Source organism: Suncus etruscus, chromosome 6, assembly GCF_024139225.1.
Source record: "Suncus etruscus isolate mSunEtr1 chromosome 6, mSunEtr1.pri.cur, whole genome shotgun sequence".
Taxonomy (NCBI): Eukaryota; Metazoa; Chordata; class Mammalia; order Eulipotyphla; family Soricidae; genus Suncus; species Suncus etruscus.
Genome location: NC_064853.1, coordinates 75,206,938 through 75,230,557, shown reverse-complemented (window position 1 = coordinate 75,230,557; position 23,620 = coordinate 75,206,938). Strand labels below are relative to the sequence as shown.

The window sequence follows — 23,620 nt, the reverse complement described above, 5'->3', positions numbered from 1 at the left end:
CCTTGAGTACCTCTTTGATCCAGCTATTTTTGAGCAGCATGTTGTTTAATCTCCAGGTGTTGGATTTTCTCCATTGCTTCTTTTTACAGTCAATTTTGACCTCTGTTGCATAGTGATCTGACAGTGCTTCTAATGATCCTTAACTTTTTGATTTTATGCAGGTTATATTTGCATCCTAAGGCATGGTCTATTCTGGAGAAGTTTCCATGTGGACTTGAGAAGAATGTGTATTCTGCTTTCTGGTGGTGGAGGGCCCTATATAAGTCTATTAGTCCTAGTTCTTCTAGTTTTTCATTTAGGGCTCTTATTTCTTTGTTAGTTTTCTGTCTGGTGGATCTGTCCAGTGGTGTAGTGGAGTATTAAGATCTCCAACTACTATCACATTTCCTTTCATGTGTTTCTCCAGTTTTGCAATCAGTTGCCGTACATATTTTGCTGGCTCTGCATTAGGTGCGTAGATATTAACCAGTGTTAGCAATTCTTGGTCTGGTGTTCCCCTGATCAGTAAGTAGTGACCCTCTTTGTCTCTGATCACTTTCTTAAGATTGAATGCAATTTGGTCTGATATCAGAATGGCTGTCCCTGCTTTTTTCTTATTTCCATTGGCCTGGATAATTGATTTCCATCCTTTTATTCTAAGCCTGTGCCTATCTTGTACTTGTAGGTGTGTTTCTTGTAGGCAGCAAAAATCTGGTTTATGTTTTCTAATCCAGTTCTCTACTATGTGTCTTTTAATGGGAGAGTTTAGTCCATTAACAATTAGTGAGGTTTTTATTTATGAAATAATCAGATTTTTTGATTGGGAATAACAACAAGAGGATCTGTGAAAAATACAACACATATATATGAAGGAATAATTATGTAGTTTTATCTAATTATATATTATGAAGGGATAATTCAAGGCTATGAAGACACAGTTGGAAAGGGCAGTTAATAAAGAAACTCATTACATGGATGAAGATGATGGAATAATTGTTTAAAATACATTTTTAAATCTACATAAAGTTTTTGGCTTTTACCACTTAGGGCTATATTAGAGATGTTATCATGATGAGGAGACACTTTTTAAACAATTAAAAATTAAATAATTAAACTATAACTCTCATGAAAATTTAACAGCTAGACAAAAAGTATTAGTCTGTTTTTGAGAGATCAGAGTCATAACAAGCTAGTGCAGAACTGTTAAACTAGATCTTGGGGGAAATATAATATATTCAGACATCTGGTCCAGAATTTGAAACTATTTTGATTTTATATTGTTGTGTATTCTGCAAAAGGTATCTGAAGAGAATCTGTTTGCTGTAAAGATCAAGTGATATTGGTCAATCCTCTGGTTGTTTTTTGTTTGTTTGTTTGTTTGTTTTGCTTAATTCTCTAAAATGTATAACTACCCTTTCAGAGAAAAAATGTATCAAGAGTAGTTTAGCCTCTGAAAGACTTATATAAAACTTTTTTATTTCTTTGAATTCCTAAAAATATTTGGAAAAATACTTTCCTGAGCACCTGTGGGAAAAAAAAAAACAAATTAAAAATGTACTGGATAAAAAAGTGTTTTAGCTTTGAAATAATTTACATAAATCATTTGTTAAATGTAATGTGCAGCATGAGTTAGAATTTTTTTTAAATGAATAAATAAGATAATATGAAAAATCAACAAATAGTCAAGAAGAGTACATTTGTTTGACCTGAATATTAGAGCTATAATTATGAATGGTAAACTAATCATGCTGTCTATATAATAATTAAAACAAAATGTAAAATTCTTGCTAATACCTAGAATGTAAAAAAAAATAACTAGACTCATTTCTACTTTTGTAAACAATGTATGCCCTATAGAGAATATAATGCTAGATGAATCTATCTAGAAATAATACAAATGGCATATTAATTTTCTAGAGCAAAATTCAAGTTGTTATAATTGTTTCTTCCTGGGGCCGGAGAGATAGCATGGAGGTAAGGTGTTTGCCTTTCATGCAGAAAGTCAGTGGTTCGAATTCCGACATCCCATATAGTCGCCTGAGTCTGCCAGGAGCGATTTCTGAATATAGAGATAGGAATAATCCCTGAGTACTGTTTGGTGTGACCCCCCACCACCAAATTGTTTCCTTCTAAAAACTGAAGAAGTATCCAAAGGAGGAGAAGAGAAATAGTACAGTGAGTAGAGAATCCTAGCATTTCATATGGTTCTCTGAGCACCACCTGGAGTAGATTCTGAGTGCAAAGCCAGGAATAACCTCTGAGTATCATGAACTGTATCCTCAAAACAAAATAAAACAGAATTGCCCAATTGGAAAGACCCAAGTGAACTTTTTAGAGATGAAAAACAGTGTCCAATATTTAAATTATGCTTAGCATTATGTCTAAAAAATGACTACCTTCATTTAAAAGTACTTCATAGCAAAAAAATGTTGGATCTCTTCTAGCTAGTACTTCCAGGTACTAGACCTTTAGGATGCACTCTCTAGCTCAGAGAAAGTTTCTCATATACTATCTATATATTTATATACATCTATATTGCTTTTCTGTATATTGCATTATTATAGAAATGTATAAATGATAAAGGAAAAGGGGAGGAAGCAAGGAAGTATAAAATGAAGAGAATAAAGCCTTAAGTATTAATTTCAGAGTCTACAAACAAATATTGTGATGGATAATAAGCAATGTTGTATACCATGATTTTATAAAAGTCATCAAAAATATTCTACTCTGCTATGAAAGCTGATAGGTATGTTTCCTTTAAGACTATCTAAATATTCTACAGTAATCAAAGAATTAAATCATAAATAAGGTTTATGCAAGATGCATTGCTTTCTCAATTTTCCCAGAACTATATAAAATATGATGGTATACTCAATAAATAGTAATAAAAAAAGTAGAAGTATAATAAAAAAAGAAAATCGATCAAATGAGATGACAGATTTAAATAGGACAGTAAATATAATCTGGTAATATTATTGAGTGTGAAAACACTTGAGGTTAAATTACTTTCAATGAAATAGTAAAGGCTTAAAAAGGCTATATTGTGTAGTTCAGTTGTTTCTGATTTGGGCTATTATGAATAGTATTTCAAATAACTTTTCTGCTTTGTGACTTAGGACTCCTGGGTCAATATCTGGAGTGTAATGGTTGAGTCATATGAAAAATCAGTTGTTTGATAATGCCCATATTATATTCCCAAAAAGGCTGGACCAACTGACATTCCCAACATAGTCCCTTCTCCACACCTTCATGCAAAATTGGTTGCTTTTGTTATTTCAGTGAGTGCTTACCTCTCCAGTAGAAGGTTATATCTCATTGTTATTTTGATTTACAAGTCTATGATTATTAGTGTATAGAGCATTTTTATGTGTCTTTTGGCCATTTTTATTTCTTCTTCGAGGAAGTTTCTGTTCATCTCTTCTCCCCAGAAGCTATAGAACATAGACACGTGAATACTACTCAGTCATAAGAAAGATAGTCATGCAATTTTATGGTACATGTAGGATCTAGAGTATCAAGCTGAGTGAAATGAATAAGAGTACAAGAGACAGATATAGAATAACGTCACTCATTGATAGATATGATAAACATTGTTAGAGAAAAATTAATATCCAATGGCAATCGTAGAATAAAGAGAATTGAACTATAGTAGAAAATTTGCCACTATTGTGGGAGGAGACAGGCCAGGTAAGGGACCACTATGACAATGATAGAGGGGGTGGTCATTTTAGAAAAGAACTAGGTGCTAAAAGGAGGCAAATGGATATGCACCAATTATAGAAATATAAACCATAATGCTTAAATAGAAAATAGAAAAATAGGAAATAGGAAAATAGAAAAATAAAATAGTATCTGCCATAGGAGCAGGCTGGGTGGGGCAGTAATTTAACTGGGATCACTGGAGAAGGAAAATAGATATTGATGAAGGATTCATGTTGTGGACCATTGTACACTTAAAACTTGATCATAAATAACTTTGCAACTTTGTGATTCACATGGTACAATAAAAAGCTATATTATAGATGAATTACAGAACAAATCAATGGATACCTAGTACAAATTTGAATAAAATCAAGAAAAAAATTGAGGGAGATGAGTTTGTCATTCTTTTGTAGATAAAAAATCAATGTAGGTGATATATAACAATGATGAGCTTTTATATGTCAAAAGATATGGCAAGGTAAATACAAATCAAATCCTATTACAAATCTGAAGAGTAAATGTAATGGGTAAAGTGTTTGCCTTTTGCACAAGGAAGATCAGTTTCAAGCCCTGGAACCACATGTTACCTTGAGTCTCTCCAGGATTAATACCTGAGCATTGCTAAGTATAGCCATCTTCCATCTCTCAAAAGGATTCTATTGGTAGTGCAATGGGTAATTCACAGATAATATCAATCAATGACAGAATAGACTAAAAACTGACATGGTGCTTTTGAAAAAAATGAGTTTAGCAATAGAACCAAATAGTAAGTAAATCTAGAATTTTAGTACATAGTTAGGTTGCCATTTTAATAGCAAATGAATTAGCAAAGGATATCAGAACAACTAGTTGTCCACTTGGAAAAATAAGTTGAGTTCAAACTATAAAAAATACTTGATAAAAGGAGAAGGCATATTCTTAAATTTTGATGTAAAGTTTTTGAATTGTTTTTATACATTTATGCATGATTAAATGCATTTATGTGTTTTTAACAGTGTAGATATGCAAATATATGTTAGGGAAGAAGTGCCTAAATTTCCATATTCTAATTTATACTTAAATTCTAAAGAAAAGCTACTAAGAAAATATTTCAGTATAAATGATAATTTTCTTATTAAAAAAACTACATAATATAATAAGAAAGAAACAAGAAAGTTGGCAAATAGCTTAATTATAATTCACAAAGAGCATAATAGATGTAATTACTTAAAATGCATAAAACATGAATTCAATGTCTTCTCCTTTTGAATGTCAAATTGTTTAAGTATGATTGAGAATACAACAAATTAGTATGAATGGGGCATCAACATATACTCTATTTGTGGGAAACTAAATACCATAACTTTCCCATCAACAATGTTGATAAAGTCTAACAGAAATAAGCCACTAAAGATATGACACTTACACTTAAGGAATTTTTTCTAAATTAATATTTACAAAAAAATAGAAATTCGCATTTACAGAAATTTTTATTTTGATATGGTAATGGAGAAATGTTCAAAAGCTTCTCCATAAATGGAACGTAATGATTTTAATTAATGTATTTTGATAAAATGTGATAAGAAATTGTTAATAAAAATATAAAAAGTATAAAAATCAAAATATCAGCTCACATTTGTCTCACAATCTATTTTAATATTTTATAATATATCAACATTTGTTTGATATGCATATGAGTTCTGATATATTCTATACATCCATCCATACACTTATATATATATATAAACACATTCACAAATGAGAGAGCTTACTACAGTTGCAATTCCTTGCTTTATAAATTATATATAATTCTGAGATATACGTCCTTCTCAGTGTTTCTCTAAAAATTACTACTTTTCCTTTAAGCTACAAAAAGTGCAAATGCTTATATTAGGAAATTAAATGTTATTGCCTTGGAATAAGATAAAGGAATGCTAAAAGGAAACCAGATTTACACTAAATAAGGTGTAACTTTTACACTTTTAATTTGAGGTGGTTTAATCTAGGGTATTTTAGACATAGTCAAAGTAAATTTTGAATATTAATCAAACTCAAGTTTTAGATTTAACAAAAGGAATACAATTTCTATCCACTTTAAACCAGCATCTAGCATAAAAACAAAGCATTTTTAGGTCATTTGGGCAATTTATATTCTACAAACAGAATACTGTAAAGATGTTGCTATTTTTCAGAAACAGTTTATTTACAAAGTGAGTTCATATTTATGCTTTAGAAACATTTAACTCCAAACTCATGTTCTCAGACCACTTTTTATGCCAATTAATTAAAGCATTTGCTTGAGCCACACTTAATTACCAGGGCTGCAGGAAACAATCATGTGATGTATTTTGAAAGAAACATGAATGGATTTTGAATTTTCTGTTCTAATGGCTCCTTGCCATTAGTATGGACAATTGAGTTCACTATATAATATTATAAACATATAAACTGTGAGATTCTTTATATTCTTTAGTTTTCTCTGCCAGGAGGTATTGATTAGAAAAGAAGATAGTGAATGGAATTATATGTGAAGAACCAAATATAAGATTAGCCCCATGGGGTCAGGAAAGCAAAAAGTCCAGTAGAGAGTTAAGTGCACTTAAGAGAAGATGGTCCTGGGATCATCATTAAGACATAGCAGGTCTGGCCACAGAACAAGAAATTCACATTTCCTTTCTTTTGTGTGATATGCCAATTTCTGACTTTATTTGAATTTCAAAGCAATGTCACTCATTTCTTTTCCCATACTTTATTAAAGTAAAGAAAAATTAGGGAAATATTTTTTTTTATTTCAAGAAAATATTTCCATGAACCAAGAAATAACACAGAGGTAAATTTATTGCAAATAAATGTCTCTGATTCAGTCCAGGGCAAGATAGTGAGTTGTAGTCATATTCACTTTCTCTGCCACTCTCCTTGCTGGGTTCACAGCCTATGCAATATGCCTCTTCTCTGCTGACTTGAGAATCACTTGAGCCTTTCATCCTGCTCTTTTCTTGTATCAGATCAGACTAGCATCATTTTTTATCATCAGCTATGATTTCAACAATACCATCTACCTTCAGTAATTTGATGCATAAATTCCCCCAGTATCCTTAATGTCATGAGCAAAAACTCTTCTGTTGACCTATATTTGATCAAATAAAAAAGGGGTAAAGATGGAGGGTCTTATATGATCACAGAATTGATATTAGTCCTGGTATATTCTAAGGGTCAATTATTTGAAGATATATTTCTATCTTATAGGATATTGCTTCTAAAGTAAAGGTTGTAACCTAGAAATTTTTACAAACAAAGACTATAGGCTGGACTAGATTATATACAAAAGTTAAAGTGCTTGTCTACTATACATCAATAGCCACATCAACTTGGTTAGAATCTTGGCATACTTAACATTCCATGGGTACCACCAAGAGTTATCCCTGAGCACTGAACCAGGTGGATCCCTGATGTCAGCCCAATGTGGCAAAAAAAAAAAAAAGTTTAAAGAAAGAAATAAATAAAGAAGTGCATATTCAGCAGTTCTCATAATAAACCCATCATTAATAAATGCAAATGTACATTTATTAATTTTTACTAAAATAAAATTTAATAATTTTAAAAATCAATTATTATTGAGGTAGTATTGACTTTCAAGACAATTATTTTAATGATATAAAGTAAAAGTAATCATCTTCTAAAGATTTTTTACCGTAACACACCAACCACCAAAGTACCAATGTCTCTATCTCAGTCTATTTGACACACTTTCATTTATCTCCTTTTACTCTCTGTTCCGGAAACCTCAAATCAAAGCACAATATCTTGTTTTCAGGTGTCTTTTTTGATTACCTGGCTTTGCTTCTTTAGGTTTCACATACAAGTGTGATTATTTAGTATCAGTCTTATTTCTTCTGAAATATTACTTAGCATAAGTAATGTATATATTGTTACAAAAAGCAAGATTTTATCTGCTTATAGGCAAGTCCCATATATATATATATATATATATATATATATATATATTTATATAAATCACATCTTTATGCACTTGTCTGTTATTGGGCATTTGTATTGCTTCCATATTGTAACAATGAACAGAAATGTGTATAAAATTTTAATTAGAATTTCTGCATTGTTTGTATAGTTACCTAGGACTGAAATTTATAGATTATTTGGTAAACGTGTTAATAATTTGAGAAATTTCCAAAATAGAGAGTGGACCAACTTATACTCTCACAAACTGGTATTATTTGTTTTGTTTAGCCTTTTTAATGTAGGCCATTCTAACAAGTGTCTCATTGTTATTTTTTTTTCTTTTTTTTTCACTTTTTTTTTATTTTTAATTATGAGAACAAAGATGCAAAGAAAGAGGACAAGGTAAAGTTACAGTGGAAGGACAATCACCCATAACATAATTCTCAGAAGTCCCCTTGCTGATATCTTAACTTTGAAATTTCAGCCAAAGAATATTAAGATAAATAAGACAGAATCCATGTACAATTACTTTGTCCCTCAAGTCCCCAGATTGTAACACATTATAATATTTCTTAACAGCACACAACGCAATCTAAAGCCATAAAACTTACGCAACTCCTTAAACATTAGAGGCATAGTATTTTTTACATTTCCATGTACATGCATATTAGCTTAAGTTAACTTCAAATTTTAAGTGGGTTCTTTTTAAGGATTAGAGTCAAAGGAGCACAGTAAAAATGGTGTTAGAGTGGCAATTGTTGTTTGCATAGGCCCACCAAAATATGAGGGGCATGGAAAGGAATAACCTTGGCCTAAATACAAAGAGACCCTACCCCTGAAGTTTCCTGGCATAAGACCAACTCTAGGCTCCAGGCAAGCTAGATTGTCCAATCCAAGACATTGTCTGTAGTGCCAACACACTTTTATTTTTCACACAGTCTCTATTGTTGGTATCATGTTTCTGTATTGAAGATCCTGGAATCTGCATATCATACATTGAAGTCAGGATGTGGAGCATCCTCTCCTTTCACCTCACAATCATAGGGCAATGCAGGGAGCCCTGTCCTGTAAGCAGTTCGTTGTTGTTGTTAAGTCTTCTCAGTGTTAAGGGAAGTCTCTTTTGTGCAGGTCGATGTCTGAGCAGTGTAGGGTCTTCCATGGTAGAGGATTGCTTCCAGGGGGTGTTATAGACAAGCCTGGATATTTCGTGGATGGCTTCCCTGGTTCAGGGGTGAATGGAAAATGCCCTTTCTTCTGAGGTCTGTGCCAGGTCGTTATGTCAATGTTCAGGGTGTAAGGTCCCTTTGCACTACAAGATTTGTGTGTTCCAATCTTTATTAGATAGGATCTTATTTGTATGTATAGTATTTTCCCATTTTAATGTGCCTATGCAAAAAAGGAGCAATGCCACGTGGTGTAATTGGCGCATATGGGGGCCATAAGAACAAGTCCAACTGATTCCCATGATATGGTTCAATCGTAAGCATTAAACTGGGGGACTTTTTCACCAAAATTCCTTGTTAAACAGCTCATAAAGAGAAGATAAAAAGTGGTTAGAATCGTCACTGTATAAGACAACATTTAGTTAGAATTATAGCTGTCAGAGAAAAACCACAAAATATTTTAAAGAAATACGTGTCCATTGTATGTATCTTGAAACAGTTTGGGGTTGTTACACACAATGCATGGCTTTGGTCTGTGATTAGGATTCTACAGTACTGAAGTTAAAATGAGTAATGTAGGTTAGTGACGATTGGGGGGAGTTAGAGAGTTAAGGAGTAAAAAATAGCTTTGTAGGAGTAGGAAAGGGCAGAATACAAAATGAACATTCTGGATACGCAAAACATAGCATAAGGATAAGGAATACTCTTAATACATAAAGTGCGCATGGCCCCCGCGGTTCTGTAGTTTTTGGTTGCATAGGGAGGAATTTCTCACCCCCTCCCCCCAAGGCCCGATTAACCAGGCGTGGTGGCCCTGAAGACCCGCCTGGTGTGGGGGGATCTCGGTCCCCTGGACTAAGTGGTCATCCCAGGCGGCCTACTCATTATTATTTTAATATGCATTTTCCTGCTGAAATATAAAAATGAGCATTATTTTATATACTGTTGACCATCCAAATGTCTTCTTGGCTGAAATGCCTGTTCATCTCTTCTCCAAATTATTTGATGCTGATATTTTTTTGTAGTTGATAAATTTTGTAACTTATAAGATTTGTATATTAGAGATTAACTGATGTCTGTGGTGTGAATATGCCCAAGCAGTGGGATGTATTTTCATTTTAATAATATTCTCTTTGCTGTGTAAAGTATTTTTTTTGATATAATGACATTTATATATTTTTTACTTTTGTTTTCTTTACCATTGGAGTCAAATCACAAAAGACATTCCTAAAGTTAGTATCATGGAGTGTTTTGCTTCTTTTCTTCAGTATGGTTTATGCTTGGCCTTGTTATCTAGGTCTTTGATCCATTTGGCATTAATTTTGTTCTTATTATAATGTAATGATTTGTTTTTATTCTTTTGCATTTAGCTACCAGTTTATTCAATTACATTTCCTTAAGAAACTCTCCTTTCCCCAGGTTGTTTCTAACTCCTTTGTTATAAACTTCCACCTGTGTGAGGATTTAATTCTTGACTATCTACTTTATCCATTGACCAGTGTCTCTAAATTTTTTTTTTTTTGCTTGTTTTGGGGCCATACCCAGCAATGCTCAAGAATTCTTCCTGACTCTGAACTCAGGTAATTACTCCAGGCAGAGTTTATGGAGAGCCAAAAGTAAAATTCAGTCATCCAGGTGCAAGGCTTACCTGCTATACTATCTCTATGACCACTGTGTGTCTATTTTATTTCTATATCATTTGTTTTGACTATGATAAATGAGTAGTATAGTTAGATGTTGGGCACATAATGCCTACATTCTTTTTAGCTTTTGATATTCACGGTCTTTTGTAATTATATACAATTTCAGTAATGATTTGTAAACTTCCTTGATAAATCTCCTTGGAAAAATTTTATAAAGATTGCATTTTACCTAAATAAGCTTTGGGGTGATCAGTCTAACAATATCACTTTCTTCTGATCTGTGACTATCAAATAACTTTTCAATTTCTGCATCTGATATACTCCTAATTCATGACTTTTAGTTTTCTATGGCCTAGCATTTAACATTCTTCATGCCCAATTCTTTAATGCAATTCTAAATAAGATTAAAATATTTTCTTGTAGTTCATTGATAGCATAGGAATATTGAAATATTTTTGTATATAGATTCTAGCTTGCCATTCTATTATTTTCCTTTGTTGTTTTATCTAGAATTTTACTGGTGTTTTTTAGGATTTTCCAAATGGGTCATCATGGTATGTATTTTATTATATAGTTTTTAGACTAGTATTTGTAGTACTATATAGAATAATGATGGTGTGTGTTGACATCCTTGAGTGAGCTTCATCTTAGAAAAAAGTTTTCTGTTTTCACCATTAAGTATGGTATAAGCAGTAGATTTCTCCATTAACAGCTCTTACTATGTTGAGATATATTATTTCTATCCCCATTTTGGTAATTATCATAAATAGATATTCGGCCTTATTTAAAATTACTAACTACATTTTAGAACATTCAAGTAATTTCAATATTGTTTGTGCATCAACCTAACTTCAAGTAGCAGTAAAGAAAAATGAGAATGACTGAAATTCATTAGCAGGAAAAAGTATTTAATCAAATCCAAGTTTCTTCAAAGCTATTTGTACTAACAATCTAAAAGACAGATTATAAGAGAAGAAAATTACAACTCCAGTAGATATGTACATCTGAATAAAGAAAATGTTTTAGAACTGACAGATAGAAGAAATAAACATTTTGTAGAATCATGGTGATTTAGCTTGTCTTTAAATTTTAGAAGCCATGGAAGTTATTGAAAAGTGTTTGATAGACTTTTATTATTATTATTATATTTTATTTTGAAAATAGTTAATAAATTACTGATTTTTTATTTAATCAAGGTATTTACAAAAATTTTTATACTAAGGTTTTAGTCATAGAATGTACACCATCCTTCTACAGTGCAATCTTCTCACCCCATTTATCTCCGATTCTGCCTCTCTCCCTCACTAACATTGTTATGGTAGTTGTCATTGTGATTAGAGTTCTAGCAGCACTCACCCCTCTTTGTGGCAAGCTCCATTACATGAGCTGGTCCTTGAGGCATTCAGCTCTATTGTCTCTGGATAATATTACCATACTTCTATTATTTTTCTTATATCCCATAGATGAGTGAGACTACTCTATGTCTATCCCTCTCCCTCTGGCTCATCTCACTCAGTACAATAGTCTCCATTTCAATCCCTGTATTGGCAGATTTTATGACTTCATTTTTTTCGTAATAACTGCATAGTGTTCTATTGTGTAAATGTATCCCAGTTTTTTTAGCCACTTATCTGTTGTTGGGCATCTGGGTTGTTTCCAAATTTGGCTATTGTAAATAGCACTGCAATGAACATAAAGGTGCAGAGGATATATTTGTATTCTTTTTATGTGGTCCTAGGGTATATCCCTAGGAGTGGATCATATGGGAACTCGCTTTCCAGTTTTTTAAGGAATATCCATATTGTTTACTAGAAAAGATAGATTAGACAGCATTCCCACCAGCAGTGAATGAGTTCTTTTCTCCCTACATGCACACCAGCAACTAGTTGTTCTTGTTCTTTGTAATGTGTGCAAGACTCTGTGGCATGAAATGATACTTCATTGTTGTTTTGATTTGCATCTCCCTGATGATTAGTTATGTTGAACACTTTTTCATGTGCCTTTTGGCAATCTTTGTTTTTTCTTTGAGAAAATGTCTATTCATCTCTTCTTTCCATTTATTGATGGGTTTAGGTCATTTTTGTTGTTAAATTCTAGTAGTACTTAGTATATCTTGGATATTAGCCCCTATTTAGATGAATGTGGGTAAATATTTTTCTATCTAAATGACCTTAATGTTTTTTACTTAGCTAATTGCTATGGCAAGTGCCTCCTATGTCAAATAGTAGTGATGAGAGGGAAAAGACTTGTACCAGATTTTAGAGAAAAGACTTTCTCTAAAATTTGCTATGGCTTGAGGTAAATGGCCTTGACTATACTGAAGAAAGTTCCTTCTATTTCAATCTTATTGAGAGTTTTATCATGAACAGGTGTTGATACTTATCAAATGTTTTCTCTGCATCTGTTTATATGATTATATGGTTTTTATTTTTCCTTTTGTTGATGTGGTATATGACATTGATTAACTTGCATATGATAAAACATCCTTGTATCACTGGGATGAATCCTATTTGGTTATGGTGTTAAGACCTTCTTGATAAAACATTGGATTCTGTTTGCTAGAATTTTGTTGAGGACCTTTATATCTGTGTTAATCGAAGATATTGGTCTGTAGTTCTCTTTTTGTGGCATCTTTGTCTGCTTTTTGTGGCATCTTTGTCTGCTTTTGGTATCAAGGAAATACTAGCTTCGAAAAAAACTATTTGGGGCCGGGCGGTGGCGCAAAGAGGTAAGGTGCCTGCCTTGCCTGCGCTAGCCTTGGACGGACCGCGGTTCGATCCCCCGGCGTCCCATATGGTCCCCCAAGCCAGGAGCGACTTCTGAGCGCATAGCCAGTAGTAACCCCTGAGCGTTACGGGGTGTGGCCCAAAAACCAAAAAAAAAAAAAAAAAAGAAAAAAAAGAAAAAGAAAAAAACTATTTGGGAGCATTTTTTTTCTTCAGTTTCCTGGAAAAGCCTGAAAAATTTTGGCAGTAAGTCCTCTTGAAAGGTTTAAAAGAATTCACTAGTGAATCTACCTGGGCTTGGGCTTTTGATTTGGGAAGAATTTTAATTGCCATTTTGATTTTCTCAATTATGTTAGGTCTGTTAAGATATGCAAGGTCATTTTAGTTTAATCATGGGAAGTTATAGAGTCCAAGAATTTTATCCATTTCTTCCAGGTTCTCATGTTTTATGGCATAGTATTTCTCAAAGTAATCTCCAATTGCCTGTTAATTTCTGTAGTATCTGTAGTAATCTCCACCTTTTCATTTCTAATTTAGTTTATTAAGTTTCTCTCTCTCCCTTTCTTTGTAAGTTTGTCTAATAGTTTGTCAATTTATTTATTTTTCACAGAACCAACTCTTGCTTTCATTGATCATTTGGATTGCTTTTTTGTATTTCCAGTTCATTAATGTTTGCTCTGAGCTATATTATTTTTTTCTGTGTGCCTATTTTAGTTTAATTTGTTGTTCTTTTTCCAAATTTCTAAGCTGTGCCATTAGATTATTTCTGAAGGCCCTTCTTTCTTCATGATGAATGCTTGTAAAGCTATAAATTTTCCTCTTAATACCACTTTTGCAGTGATCTATGGGTTCTGATAATTTGTGTCTTCATTCTCTATTTTAAATCTTTTGTTTTCCTTTTTTATTTCATCTCTGTTCTACTGGTTATTCAGTAGTAAGTTGTTTAATTTTCAATTGTTAGTTTTTCTCTGTATTTGTTTGTGATTTACCTCTAATTTCAGTGCTGATGATCTGAGATAGTAGTTTTTAACATTTCTATTCTCTTGATTTTATGGAGGTATATTTTATGAACCAGCATGTAGCATATAGTCTATCTTGGAGAATGACCCATGTACATTGGAGAAGAAAGTGTATCCAGTTGGAAGTACTAATCCATTCTCTTTCATTTCTTCCTTCAGAGCTAGGATATTCTTGTTGGGTTTTAGCTTGGTTGACCTATCAAGGTGTGATAGGGCAGGTTGAATTTTCCTAATATGATTGTGTTGCTATTGATGTCTTTCTTCAGATCTGTCATCAATTGTTATAAATATTTTTTGGTCCCTCATTTGGAACATGGTTTCTTCCTACTGCACATATCCTATTATTATCAAGAAGTGTACATTTCTGTCCCTATCATATTTTTAAGTCTAAAATCTGTGTCATCTGATATAAGTATGGCCACTCCTCAAAACAACTCGAGTTGTTTTCTTGAATGGTTGTTCTCCAACATTTAACTTAGAGTCTGTGTTTGTTCAGACAATTCAAATTTATTTTTTGGAGGCAGAAAAATGTTGGATTTAACATTTTAATACACTTTGCCATTCTGCATTTCTTAAATGGTGTTCTTAATTCAGTGACATTGAGAGAGATGATTGTCAAGGGATGTATGGTCATCTTTTTGTAAGAGTTTGGTGTGTTTCTTGGGTCTGCTTTCAGTTCTTTTCAGGTTGGTTTTGAGTCTGTAAAGTTCCTAAGCTTTTGTCTGTCTCTGAAGCTGTGTATCTTTCCTTACATTCAAACCTGAAAGTAAGTCTGGCTGGATAGTATATTCTTGACATAGCACTCATTTCATTGAGTTTTGTCACTATCTCCCACTACTGCCTTTAGGCCTTGAGAGTTGCTTTTGACAAAACTTCTATAACCTTAAGGATGCTCCTTTATACATAGTTTCCCTTCTTTGATCTTGCTGCCTTTGATACTCAATTCCTATCTGTGAATTTGTCATTGTGACTAGAATGTGCCTTGGATTTTTTTCCTTTGGATCTCTTTTAGTTGGTATTCTTTGGACATGTAGTATTTGATTGGTTTTTCTGCAATGATGTACTTGACTGTTTTTTTCATAGATATTTCCTTCCTGGGTCACTGGGAATCCAATAATTCTTATGTTATTTCTATTAAGTTTATTGCAGAACTTTATTTTTATCTGTTCAGAATCCTTGAAGATTTTTTCCATCATCTGATCATTTGTTGTAAGGCTCTTTGTCAGCCTCTTTTGTATGGACTTGTTATGCATCTCATCTTTCAGGTCACACTCTCTGTCTTTGATAGTTGTTACTCTGTTGGTGAGGTTTTCCAGTGAAGTTTTTATTTCAGCTACCAAATTTTGTAGCCCTAATATTTTGTTTGGAGCTTTCTTATTTCTACTTTCATGTTTTCTTGATTCTTATTTGTAACCAATTCAGTTTATTTTATGAATGTTCTCCAAATTTCTTCTCTGAAGTTTTTCTCAGAGAATCTATGTAGGTGGCTGGTTCTTGTTGGGTCTTCAGATCCATCATCTTCATTCCCTAAACATAGTATGTTCTGCAATGCTTTCCCATAGTGTCTTTAGCATGTGGTGTTTTCCTACATGTTGTGTTGGTGTACTTTTATTAGGGGATAATCAGTGTGAAGCAGAGAGGCTGAACTCCTCTGCTTTTGTGTCTGTGGACAGGACTAAGTTGTGTTCCCTTATGGAGAAGGGGCAAATGCCATTCAGATAAAATATGTTTTTTGGGGGTGGGGGCATTTATCCCTCTGTTTCTCAGGCTTTTTCCATCCTTGACCAATAGTTTTTAATTAATAATCAGATATCTCAACATTAGAATGATTAATTGTGTTTATTTTACCATATCCTTTTAATAAAAATTAAGCTCTAACTGCCAGGAATGATCCCTCAGCACAGAGCCAGGAATAAAAGCTGAGCACTATTGGGAGTGACCCCAAACCAATAAAATTTTAAAAGAATAATAATAAAAATAAGTTCTAGAAGAATTGATGAATAAAAATAATTCTTTTTCATATTTGCTATCTATATATAATAAACCCAGGAAAGTAATATAGTCAATGGTTTAAGAATAACTGTATTTCAATAACTAAGACAGGTAAACTAGTCAAATATCTAAGTATGATTATGTGGATTAAGATGCAGTGTTGTAGATAAACTATAAAATACTATATAGCTCTAAAAAAGGCATGCAATCTGCCCTGACATGGATGAAACTAGAGGAAATCAAGCTAAGTGAAGTCAATCAGAAGGAAAGGTTACGTAGAAAAAATGATCTCTCTCATATGTGGAACTTTAAGACAACAGGGTAGCAACAAAGGAACAAAGGATCAACATAATGATAAAGTTGATAGGGTGAAAAGTTTGAAAGGAAGGGGCCACAGTGAACTTGGGAAAGGGATTTAGGTATTCTAGTAGTGTGTTACCTTGGAATTATGTTACATAAAACCACATTATATGTATTGTAAAATTATAGTACTTTGATTGTAGTACAGATTGGTAAAAATAAAAATGTCATTAAAGAGAATAATTGTGTTGGGGCCAAAGCAGTGGCGCAGTGGTAGGACGTTTGCCTTGCATGCGGCTGACCTAGAACAGACCCCCTGTGTCCCATATGGTCCCGCAACCCAGGAGAGCGATTTCTGAGTACAGATCCAGGAGTAACCCCTGAGCATCACCAGGTATAACCCAAAAACAAACAAACAAAACAAACAAAAATAATAATTGTGTTAAAGAGAAAGATAAAAATAAGGGGTCTACTCATTATAATCTTTGATAAGCCAATAAATAACCCAAAAACACATTGCTTGTCAACAAATGTTTGCTCTATCCCTTCTCTCCCTGTTTGCTTTCAAAGATCTCCACTAAATAGTACACTTGGGATCATGAGTACTAGTGAAACATATGCTATCTTGATGTTTCTTCTTAAATATATTTTGTTTTTTATACCATTTTCTAAAAGGAGTACATTAATAACGTGATATCCATACGAAACGCATACCTATCTCATGGAAGCAAGCTACTTCAGATAGTTTAATTATAACAAAAAATATGGAATTCTCAAAATAAAACATAGAATCAATCAACAATTTCCAGCTACTCTATTTTACTCTGTGCTATTAATTTAACATGTCTAGCTCTAGACTTTTTGGGTGTATAACTTAATAATAAAATATACTCAGCTTAAAATATTTTTAACTAGGAAAAAATGAGAAGATTCCCATTTCCTCTCATGAACACTTAAATGTTCTCAATTATATGCAGGTGAGAGAGAAAGTGAAGCCAAGAGAGATGTAGATAAAAAACAAAACAAAACAAAACAAAAAAAAACATTGTTAGAGTCTTGAAGTAATGGTCTTGGAGTAATCAGGAGTTGGTTAAATTCTCCCCTAACTTTTTCTATAGTTAGAAGGCATCTTTTTTTTTGTTTGTTTTTTGGTTTTGGTTTTGGTTTTTGGGTCACACCCGGCGGTGCACCTGGCAAGCACGGGGGACCATATGGGACACCGGGATTCGAACCAACCACCTTTGGTCCTGGATTGGCTGCTTGCAAGGCAAACGCCGCTGTGCTATCTCTCTGGGCCCCGTTAGAAGGCATCTTAACAGAACTATCTTTTAGGCAATCCAATCATTATGTGAGAATATTATCAAAGTAAAAATTATTAAAAAAAACATTTTTGTTGTTGATGAAAGGAAAACAATAAGTAGAGGCTTAATTTTATAGGAATCATTGCTATAAAATATCATTATCATAAAAGGAATATTAAAAATTAACACATCTCAGTATTATGTGAATGTTTCATGTAAAATATTTGACACTAATTTTATTATTGGCAAAATAATACTTTTACTCTTTACATGATTAAAACTTATTATCTATCTGTCCATAAATGAAGAAAGATTTTGAAAAATTTTAAGTTTAGGATAGAGTTGTCTTTAAATAATATTTATATAATATTTCTTTTATTTTTCAATCACTTTTCTGAATAGGACAAGAGAATGATTTAATGAAGAGTGAAGTGAAAATGGAGGCAGAGTCTCAGAGCTCAAATATGGAAACAGAAGGTACTGTTCATTCTCATAGAATGTACTGAAACTTAACCAACTCTGCTGTTTATTCTTGTATGAGTGGTATATGTATCAGTTTTAAATAATTTAGGCAGTACTTACTAAAGACTAGCAATAATACCTTACTTTGTCTTTTGAAATTTGAAAATGGTAAAAAGAATTTTAGCATTCTATGCTGTAGCCACTAGATATTTTTCAAGCAAACATTTCTAAGTAATCTTCTACCTCATTTTTTAAAGAGTTTTCTTCAGACCAAGACAATGACACAATTGTGGAACAACCAGAAGTGAGTCAACTCACAGATGATCAAGAAGAAAAGGATGTTGAAAAAGGTAAGATTCCTAAAGTACACCATCAAAAATAGAGTCTCTGGAGATTCTTGTCTAGAATTCAACGACAGAATTTTAAAATCTAAGGTAAAATAAGATCCAAATTTGTAAAAAGTTTATACTTGTTTTATTTTTCCAAAGAGGATGAAGGTATTTTAGTATTAATTTAAATAGAAGTCAATTACTTTTACTTACTGCATTGAGAAAAGCCTATAAGAAATTGACATTATGGGGCCAGAGAGATAGCATGTAGGTAGGACGTTTGCCTTGCATGCAGAGTGACGGTGGTTAGAATCCTGGCATCCCATATGGTTCCCCGAGCCAGCCAGGAGCAATTTCTGAGCATAAAGCTAAGTGTAACCCCTCAGTGCCACCGGGTGTGATCCAAACACAAAACAAAACAAAACAAAACAAAAGAAAGAAATTGACATTATAAGGGAATTGGTAGGCTTCTCGACTTGCACTTGACTGGGTTTGATCCCTGGCACTCCCTAAGGTCTTCTGAGCCTCTCCAGATTCCTAAGAAGAGAGTCAGTCATAAGATCTGAACAGAGCTAGGTGTGGCCCAAAACAAAAACAAAAACAACCTATTATAAAGTAGAAGTATAAAAGTCTTTTAAAACATCTGAGATGATATTAAAGCAAGTAGTTTAACTTTTTTGTATTGATTTCATTCTGGCACCCTTTATGTTAGTGATGAAAGAAGCAATTTATGTAAAGTATGCTTAAGCTCTAAATCTTAAGTGTTTTCTATTAATGTGGAAGCATACTACTGGACATTCTTAAGAATAAAGATACATTTTGGTGATTTCTGAAAATAAAAAGGAAAGAAATACTTGGTTAAGTTTAAAGCCACATTTGGGACTAGAGCTAATAGATCAGATTAATGATAGATATCTCCTTAAAAATGTTTTTTTAAATCATTATAAATAAATAAAGTATTTTCAAATATGGGCAAATCTTCTAATAGCCCAAATATGAACTAAGAAGTAAAATTATTTGTTTGTTGTAGCACAACTCCTGCTGCTCTGAAATAAATATGTTTTTGCAAAGCAGTTTCAGAGTAATAGCCTGACATGTCTTGTTTATAGAACATAGTGATCAATTTTGTTTTCAAATTAAAAGGAAGACATGATCTCAATTGTAAAATCAGGTCAATAATAACTACAACTTCCAAATTATGAACTCTTCTTGGCAAGAACATTGACACCATTTAATTGCTAAACCATTTTAGTGATTTTTACATCTTTTTAAAATTTCTACAGCATTTATTGCACAATATTCTTCCACATTTATGTTTCAAATAGCCCTTGTTTATTGCAAATATTATTTCAGATTTATGACAGCATGTTCCCAGCAAGCCAGATAAATTGTGTACTTGGAGTATTTTATGTCTGACAATGATAATAGAGAAGTGATGTAGCTCTTACTTCAGATTCAGATACACAGCATTTCTCTCCAATTGCCCTTCTAAAATATGAAAAACACAATGCCCGGTTTGCCTGTTTAATGTATTCGTAGCAGAAATTATTTACTTTGTGTATTGCACATCAAGACAGCAAATAAGAAACTGCAATAGCCAGATATCTTCTTTTCTAACTTGAGCTACACAGCTACACAGCAAAAAATCCCCAGTATAATTTATCCAGGGCACTGAAAGAAAATGCCCTTTTCCCAGGGGCTTTCACACTAACTATTCTGGTTACTGAATAGTTAAATGCTCACTTCTAATTGTAAGAAGACAATCCTCTTCTGCATATGAGAAGGACATAAAGCAACTTTGAAGTTGAATTTCTTTGTTAAAATTTGACTTAACACTGTAGGAGAGTAATAAGGCCTGTGGCCATGAATTAACTGAGTTTTGCCTTTTTCTTCTCTGTCATAGATATTTAACTTTGCTCTGCTTGAATATTTCTGTTTGAATCTGAAGTGGCTTTACATGCATCAGGGTTTTTTTTTTATTCATCTAATACTCTTTTCAAAGTAAGAATTAAAATGTAAAAATCTATTCTGCTACATCAAAAAAAAAAAAAAAAAAGATAAAAGTGTCCGAGGGGAAAAAGGGAAATATAGATTCTAGGTGTTCTGAGATGCAGGTTTTTAAAATTTGGATCTTGACCCTAAAGTATGTGGAGGTTATGAATAATTTTAAAATGTCATTTTAAACTAAATTTATGGTTATCAGTAAATGTTAACGTGTATACCTATATACCTAGGGCTACATAATACTTTCCCAGAAAGGGGCTGCAATTGTAAAAGACTGAGGACACCCTTCTCTACAGGATTCTTGCAGGAAACTAAAAAAACCCTAAGGACTAGGACAAGGTTAATATCTCACCTTGATTTCCTCCTCTGTAAAAGGCATAGAACCAAAATATCTGTCATACTTGCGTGTAGTAATATTTAACTCCTTAATACACATAGCTATTATAGCAATACTTGGCACATGGAAAGCAATTGGTGGTCTCATTATTTATCATAATCATATAAATTGATGGCAAAGGTATGAAATTACATTTGTGGAATTTTCAAGTATTCTTATTAGCCTTATTGATGTATTTATGTAGTTGCTGTCATCCTTAAACAACACATTTTCTGCAAATTAAATTTTCTGTAGAATTTTACCAGATAGTTTGATATTTACATTGTAATATATTAGCTAGAACAATTAACAGAAGGTAAAGAAGGTGGCTTCATTTATAAGACCTTTTTTTAATTGTCCAGACCTCAGTCTTCAGTCACAAACGCAGGTTTAACTGCAAAATTCATTTTTAAATGAGTCAATTAAATTAGTTAAAATGTTTTGTTTCCTTTGAATTCATGTTAGATGTTTTGTTTGAAAATGCTTAATAAAATAGTTCCAGGGTATTTTTGTATGGGAAAATATAAAGAAGTATTTTAATGGGAAAATACAAAGATGTACTCTCATATGTAAACAAAAACAAATATTCTGTTACATATGTAAGAATTTTCTTTAGAGCTTTAGAAACACAAACTCACTTTTATTGTAAAAAATCTAAGAAAACAGATAGTGGTTTCTTTCTAAAAATTTTTTTTCAGTCCTAGAAAATAATATAGAACCTTTTTCCTTTCATTTTATAACATTCTATAAGGACAGAAAATGTAGATAATCTCCATGATGCATCTTCTATGGTTCCCTGGTGTATGAGTCCAGATGTTCAACATTAAGTTTTGAAGTTAGCTCTACAAAAATAGGCATTTTGAAAGGGAAAATATGCAGCAGAAGTTCATGCTGATAAAATTATACAATAGCACAATGGGCATGTCCCTGGGAAACCTAAAATACAAAAAATGTAACAGGCCTAAAGTGAGGTCCACATATGGCGGCTTTTCTCATCTAGCCACATTGCCTTTTGCCTTTCCCTAAATGAGTCCAGTTTTATACTGTCACAACAGGATCTGCAATGAATATAAAATCCAGTAAAATAGCAACATTTCCTTTGATAGCCAAATAAGGCCATATTTTAGTCCATCTCCAAAAGGGAGCTCATATTCTAGCATAAACTATAAACGATCCTAAACTTTTTTTTTTCATTTTCTTACTTTTTTGACCTTTTCTCCTAATCACTGTGGGTGGAATTTTGTCAGCTAAAGAAATTTTTTTAGGTTATAAGTTAAATTACTAATGTATGTTTACTTCTCATGAATCATTTTTAACGGTTTAATGAAATTCTTTGGCTTTAGGTCAAAACCTAAAGGCGTTTCACAGGGGGACAGGGCACACCTATTGGTGCTCAGGGCTTTTTCCTCACTCTGTGCCCAGGGATCACTCCTACCTAGATTTGGACATATTGGGAGCCTGGGATTGAACCTGGGTTGGCCCTAGCAAGGCAAGTATTCTGCCAACTCTCCAATACTCACTCTCCGACTCTCCTTGTATTTGTTAATGAATATATTGAACACACAACTTAACTTAAAACTTAATGTTAAAAAATTTTCTGCATAATCACATGTATACAACATATAAAGAATCAACCATTCAAAATTATACAATATAGGGTTATATATGAGTATAGATATGGAAACAAAAGGATAGTTATAAATGTAAAAGATAATTTATTTCAGATATATTTTTATTACTTTAATTTCCTGGGGGTTTTGTTGTTGTTGTTGTTGTTGGGTTTTTTTTTGTTTGTTTGTTTTTTTGGCCACACCTAGTGTGTGCTCAGGGGTTACTCTTGGCTATGCGCTCAGAAATAGCCCCTGACTTGGGGGGTTGGGGGATCAAACAGCGTTCTGTCCTAGAATAGCGTGTGCAAGGCAGTCGCTCTACTTCTTGCGCCATTGCTCTGGCCCCAATATCCTGTTTCTCTGTTTAAAAAAAAGAGACCAGTTTTTCAAAGATTCAAGGATATAGCTCAACAACAGAGATGAGCCTTGCATATGTGAGGCTCTGTAATTGATCCCACATATCTCTCTCTCTCTCTCTCTCTACTCTCTCTCTCTCTCTCTCTCTCTCTCTCTCTCTCTCATACACACACACACACACATACGCACACACACACACACGATGCAATGGCACATACTCACAAGTGCATGCAACTGAACTACAATATCAATATAGTCATTGTTATCATTTTGGATCTCATACATGTAAAGTTTTTTTTGTTTGTTTTTTGTTTTGCTTTTTGGGCCACATCCAGTGACACTCAGGGGTTACTCCTGGCTATCCACTCAGAAATCGCTCCTGCCTTAGGGAACCATATGGGACTCCGGGAGATAGAACCGTGGCCCATCCTAGGTTAGCACATGCAAGGCAAATGCCCTACTGCTTGTGCAAGGACTCCGGCCCCTCATACATTTAAATTTAAAGTGTACTGTTCTCTTCAACATAAATAAACACTATGTAACTCTGCAATAAATAAATAAATAAATAAATAAAACACATAACACGCTTCTCAATTGTGGCTGTCATCTAGCCTCCTGTGATCATCTTTGTAAGATTTAAAGGGGAAAATGCTGTGAATATCCATTTTACTTGTTAGAGAGAACTTATTACTTCTGAACTGAGAATTTGAGGTGGACTACT

The 23,620-nt window shown here is 33.1% G+C and overlaps 1 protein-coding gene across 1 annotated transcript in view; it reads left to right on the top strand.

Annotated features, from left to right (window-relative positions):
- The window catches only part of MACROD2 (mono-ADP ribosylhydrolase 2), a 2,173,194-nt gene that overhangs the window by 2,076,071 nt on the left and 73,503 nt on the right, over positions 1 to 23,620 (top strand). Inside the window, exons 15-16 of the mRNA XM_049774344.1 lie at positions 18,164 to 18,238; positions 18,481 to 18,573. Coding sequence (XP_049630301.1) covers positions 18,164 to 18,238; positions 18,481 to 18,573 — 168 coding nt within the window. The remainder of the gene's footprint in view (positions 1 to 18,163; positions 18,239 to 18,480; positions 18,574 to 23,620) is intronic.